Below are 5,923 nucleotides of genomic sequence, written 5' to 3'. Positions count from 1 at the left end.
GAGTCATGAACTTTCCTCACAGGGGTGTTACACAAAAAAGACGGATTTGTGGATCCAGTTGGACGGATTCCATTGGTCAGTTAGTTTACTGAAGTGCAGGTAGGAAGGAAGGTAGTCAGGACTCCTGACCACATCAGAGGTGAGATATAACACTTTAAGTTTAGTGTGGAAAGTTAACTTGAATCAACCTAAAGCTCAAGTTTAATGTACAGGTGTCCACAACACCGCTGACAGTCCGTGTCCATCGAGCAATGCAGGGCGCATGAAACAGTAGGTGGAGTCGTAACATTTACCTTAACTTATCGTCTTTCTTGCACAAAATACAAACACTTTCAATGACCCCATGTCTGTGGAGGGTAATTTTCAAAACCTTCAAGATTTTTATTTTTATTATTCAGAAAGTGTCAAGGTTTTCAAGGACCTGTGAGAACCCTGAGGAAGGAATGATAGTTGGCAAATCACAAACTTTGGAGATGGTTCTGGAAGAGCAGTGAATGAATGTGAGCCTACAAATGTGTAACAGAAACAAAACAAAAGTGCGGAATAAATTTACTTAAATACATAAAAACACAGCTGTAAAGGGAAAACATATTTACACTAAGACTATAGAGTATACAGTACAGTAGGTAGTCAGATAGTCATGTAGGTAGGTAAATAAGACTGTACTGCCAAAGCGTTTCCAGAACATTTTAGCATTTATATGTCCGGACTCAAATCACAGATCCTGATGCCACATTTTTCTCCGAGCCAGAAGCCTGGATACAACGGTTCTGTGAATTTAGCCTCAATCTTGTAAAGGAAGATCATACTGTCTGTAACCTCGTAGAACGACACCGTTCCTTCTTTGAACTTCACGTAAACCCCGATCCTCTGATGTTGGGGGCACTTTGTGAGCTGAACGCTGTTATTGTTGTGACTCGCTGCATAGCTTGAGAATCGATCCAGACTCCAGGAGAACATGTTGCCTCCAAAAGCTGACCGTTTAGTGTGCGACTTTCTGTCCATTCCTTTGTACACGAGGGCAATCTCAACCTTGTCTCCTTCCACCTCGATCTCATAGTAGCAGCGCTCGGCCTGCAGTGCTTCTCTGCACAGTAACTGCCGCCGGAGGGTAAACCTCTCGGGGCGACGGACAGATGGAAGCGAGTTCCTTGAATCTGTAGACCTCCGCTTGACCTCTTTGTCTCCCTCAGACACAACCAGGTCCTCGTGAGCTGTGTTGGGGTCCAGGGTGAGATCACGTGCATCTGGGACCATGGAGACATGTCCATATAAGGACAGAAACAGGATTTGTTATGTTTGACTGTGGTGGAGTGAAGTGAAGTAAAACACAAGACGATGAACTTACATCGTAGAAACTCTGCTCTGGTCGTCGGCTCCAGAGAGAAATTCATGTCTGTAAGAAACATCAGGGCATCAGTCAGTGTCAACATGAGAAAACTTAGCGAGCAGTTTGATTGGTCAGCGCAACAGGTAGGTAGGTAGGTACATAGGTAGTCAGGTACGTAGGTAGGTAAGTAGTCAGGTACATAGGTAGGTAGGTAGTCAGGTACGTAGGTAGGTAGGTAGTCAGGTACATAGGTAGGTAGGTAGTCGGGTACATAGGTAGGTAGGTAGTCGGGTACATTGGTAGGTAAGTAGTCAGGTACATAGGTAGGTAGGTAGTCAGGTACGTAGGTAGGTAAGAAGTCAGGTACATAGGTAGGTAGGTAGTCAGGTACATTGGTAGGTAAGTAGTAAGGTACATAGGTAGGTAGGTAGTCAGGTACGTAGGTAGGTAGGTAGTCAGGTATGTTGGTAGGTAGTCAGGTACGTTGGTAGGTAGGTAGTCAGTTAGGTACGTAGGTAGGTAGATAGTTAGGTATGTTGGTAGGTAGTCAGTCAGGTACGTAGGTAGGTAGGTAGTCAGGTACGTTGGTAGGTAGGTAATCAGTCAGGTACGTTGGTAGATAGTCAGGTATGTTGGTAGGTAGTCGGGTACGTAGGTAGGTAATCAGCCAGGTACGTTGGTAGGTAGGTAGTCAGTTAGGTACGTAGGTAGGTAGATAGTTAGGTATGTTGGTAGGTAGTCAGGTAGTCAGTCAGGTACGTAGGTAGGTAGGTAGTCACGTAGGTAGGTAGGTAGTCAGGTACGTTGGTAGGTAGGTAATCAGTCAGGTACGTTGGTAGATAGTCAGGTATGTTGGTATGTAGTCAGGTAGTCAGTCAGGTACATAGGTAGTCACGTAGGTAGGTAGGTAGTCAGGTACTTTGGTAGGTAGGTAATCAGTCAGGTACGTTGGTGGGTAGTCAGGTACGTTGGTAGGTAGGTAATCAGTCAGGTATGTTGGTAGGTAGTCAGGTACGTTGGTAGGTAGTCAGGTACGTTGGTAGGTAGGTAGTCAGTCAGGTACGTAGGTAGGTAGGTAGTCAGGTATGTTGGTAGGTAGTCAGGTAGTCAGTCAGGTACGTAGGTAGGTAGGTAGTCAGGTACAATGGTAGGTAGGTAATCAGTCAGGTACGTTGGTAGGTAGTCAGGTACGTTGGTAGTTAGTCAGGTACGTTGGTAGGTAGTCAGGTACGTTGGTAGGTAGTCAGGTACGTTGGTAGTTAGTCAGGTACGTTGGTAGTTAGTCAGGTACGTTGGTAGGTAGTCAGGTACGTTGGTAATCAGTCAGGTACGTTGGTAGGTAGGTAATCAGTCAGGTACGTTGGTAGGTAGTCAGGTACGTAGGTAGGTAGGTAGTCAGTCAGGTACGTAGGTAGGTAGGTAGGTAGTCAGGAACATAGGTAGGTAATCAGTCAGGTACGTAGGTTAATTTGTTTTTCAAATGTGATGTGTGAAATGATCAAGTTATTAATCCACAAACACAAAAATCAAAACATGATCACATCAAATTTAAAACGAACCACGGTTGATTGAGTCACTGCTGCCACATCGTTGCATCGTGACACCCTCCTCTGTGTTTCCTGGTAACTCCTGTTCATCTTCACTGTCTTCTGTATCCTGTTCCACATCACTGTCTTCTGTATTGAACAAAGTCACAAATATTAAACATTTATTTAAAAAAAATAAAATAAAGAGGCAATAAGTGAAGATAATTGTTCCATATGTCAGCAAAGACACGTACCAGTTTCGGTAACTGAAGCAAATTCTTTTTTACAAAATTCCTTCAGCCTCGCCCCGACCTCTTGAACAGCTCTTTTTGTGGACTTAAAGGGGAGGAGTGGATCCTCTGACAGCTCGGACTGGACCTGGATCCGGTCCGCTTCACAGAGACGCTGCAGTGCCGGCCATTCCTGCAAAGAGGGAGAAGATGAGGAAGATGAGGAAAGGGAGAGAACATTTCAATCATCCAACGTCCTGCTGGTTATAGCTGAAAAACCGCAAGTTGTATGTAAATGAAAACAACACACAGCAACAGCACCTGAAGGAAACGGGTGTCGCTGTCACTCTGTGCCAGACTGTCCAGCTCAGCGTTCCACTTCTCCATCTCCTCGATCTTCGCCTCCAGCGTCTGAACAGAGTTGGACACCTGATTCGCTGCTGCCTCCTCCTGAGCTCCAATCAGCTCCCGCACGGACAGGTAATGTTTCTGGAGGGAGGCCATGACGCCGACCAGCACGCTCTCGCAGTAGTCTGCCGTTTGTCCGGCCTCTTCCTGTTTCACACGCACACACAGACGATTCACTGCCGTGAAACTAACTGTGAATGCTCAACATCAACGTGAAGATGCGTTTTGCTCACCTCGATCTGTGTGAGGAGGTTCTTCAGTTTTGCACATGTCCATTTCTGTTTCTGCAGAATCTGTTTGTTTGACTTCTGCATGTTCCTCAGCTCCTCCTTGAGTGTGTATGGGAACATGGACACACTGTTATTAGGTTTTACTCATTCATTTTCTCAAAGACTGTACAGTAAAAACGCATGAAAATTGGCACGATAATAGCCGGAGTCGCTGTGATCAAGACTGCACTGGAAATATGAAATAACCTAGACCAGGGGTGTCAAAGTCATTTTCACTGAGGGCCACATCAGCATAATGGTTACCCTCAAAGGGCCAGATGTAACTGTCATACAGAATAAATGTAACTAAATGTAACCAGATATAATGTAAAATACAGGAAACTACTTACTATATTGCTAAATAACTTTTTGTAATTATTACTTATTGAATTTCACTCTTCGCATGATGCATATACAATGATGCACTCCGATCTAGTGGCGGTGCCATCACTTTGCGGGTAACACGGTCGCAATGCATTGTGGGAAATGTAGTTTATGGTCAACGCACGGCTTAAAGCAGCATAGACCCCTTTTTTAAACACAGATTTTTAAGACAAATTTATCACTCGATGGGCAACATAAAATGACGTGGCGGGCCACATCTGGCCCCCGGGCCTTGAGTTTGACACATGTGACCTACACATTAGAGTCTGCTATAGGATACTTAACATGATCGAATTTTATATGTGCAAATATGTATATTTTTACTTCACATACTGTTTTTTTTTAAAAAAGCAGGTCATCCTGAACAGAACAGCCTCCAAAAAGTCACGGAAGCTCCACGACCGAGAAACACGGAAATAACAGTTTCTACGTCTCTTTAAGGACCTGCGTCGAACTCTACCGAACTTTACCGTTCCAAACCGTGATACAAAAGTGTGTTTCGTGTACCTCCTTCCTCCTCCGCTCCTCTCCCACACAGCCGATGCGGTGTCCTCGGTGCTCGGCTTGAGCACACGCCGCACAGATGATCTCTCCTCCGGTGCAGCAGTAAACATCCAGAGGACGGTTGTGCTTCCGGCACAGAGCGTCTCCCGATGCCGCGTCTCTGCGGGCTCTCTTCTGCGGAGACTTTCCTCTAGGTTCATGGTGCTCCTGCTCCTGCTGCTTCTCCCCGCCTCCACCACCAGCAGCAGCAGACCTCCATATGTCCCTCATCATCTTCTCAGCCAGCGCGGTGTTGGTGATGAGCTGCGGCGGTGACAGGAACACGCACTCGCACTCGGGACAGCTGCGGGGACACTCGCTCCTCCGGTCTCGCTGCGAGCGTTTCCGGATGCATTCCGTGCAGAAGGAGTGTCCGCAGCACGGCACGGTGACGGGAATGTCGAGGAGGCGAGAGCAAAGCGTGCAGCGGAGGTTACTCAGACATGTTTGTCATGAGCTCGCGCTCACTTTTGGTCAAACTTCCTCTGAAATTTGAGTTTGCAGAAAGGGGGCGTGGCCACAATTCAACAGACTTACTTTCATTTCTGCTTGTGAGAAAAGTCTTAACTGCTTTAGACTCTCTCAGAATTCTCAGAATCCTACAGAAGCGCGTTTGTTTTTCCGAGTATTTGTCTTCTGCTTTTCGGAGTAATTGTTGTTTTGTTTTGATTTTCTGAGTAATTTGCTTTTGGTCTGCTTTTCTGAGTATTTTTTTTCTCATTTACTGAATACTTTTTTCTGAGTTTAGAGAGACATTCTAAGCAATGAACGCATTAATTCATTTATTGAGAGTTTGATTTATAACAACATGGACGGCTTGTTTAGTTTAATCAAGTTCTACTTTGATCTGGGTTTAAAGACACTGGGAGATAATAGTTCTGACTTTTATCTCAGGATTCTGACTTTAATCTCAGAATTCTGACTTTAACTTCAGAATTCAGACTTTTTTCTCAGAATTCTTACTTTTGTCATCTCAGAATTGAGACTTTAACCTCAGATTTTTGACTTTCTGATTTTTTTCTAAGCATTCTAACTTTAATCTCAGAATTCAGACTTTCTCAAATTCGGACTTTTGTTTTAATCTCAGAATGCTGACTTTTTCTCAGAATTCTTACTTTTGTTATCTCAGAATTGAGACTTAAATCTCAGATTTCTGACTTTCTTATATTTTTTTTCTCAGAATTCTTACTTTTGTTTTAATCTCAGAATTCAGACTTTCTGAGTTTTTTCTAA

At 44.5% G+C, this 5,923-nt stretch overlaps 1 protein-coding gene across 1 annotated transcript; it reads right to left on the bottom strand.

Annotated features, from left to right (window-relative positions):
• Positions 1–696: 696 nt before the first annotated feature.
• Positions 697–5,233, bottom strand: LOC310929274 (tripartite motif-containing protein 16-like protein; the record flags this gene model as incomplete). Its single annotated transcript, XM_083891997.1, has 8 exons — positions 697–1,247; positions 1,349–1,396; positions 2,890–3,006; positions 3,111–3,279; positions 3,408–3,641; positions 3,728–3,823; positions 4,655–5,023; positions 5,228–5,233. 8 exons carry the CDS (start codon positions 5,231–5,233, stop codon positions 697–699), a joined length of 1,590 nt encoding a protein of 529 aa, XP_083748123.1.
• Positions 5,234–5,923: the final 690 nt, after the last annotated feature.

Source organism: Microchirus variegatus (genome assembly GCF_963457635.1).
Source record: "Microchirus variegatus genome assembly, chromosome: 7".
Classification (NCBI taxonomy): domain Eukaryota; kingdom Metazoa; phylum Chordata; class Actinopteri; order Pleuronectiformes; family Soleidae; genus Microchirus; species Microchirus variegatus.
The sequence above is the reverse complement of the archived record's forward strand: the minus strand, read 5'-3'. Positions and strand labels throughout refer to the sequence as shown.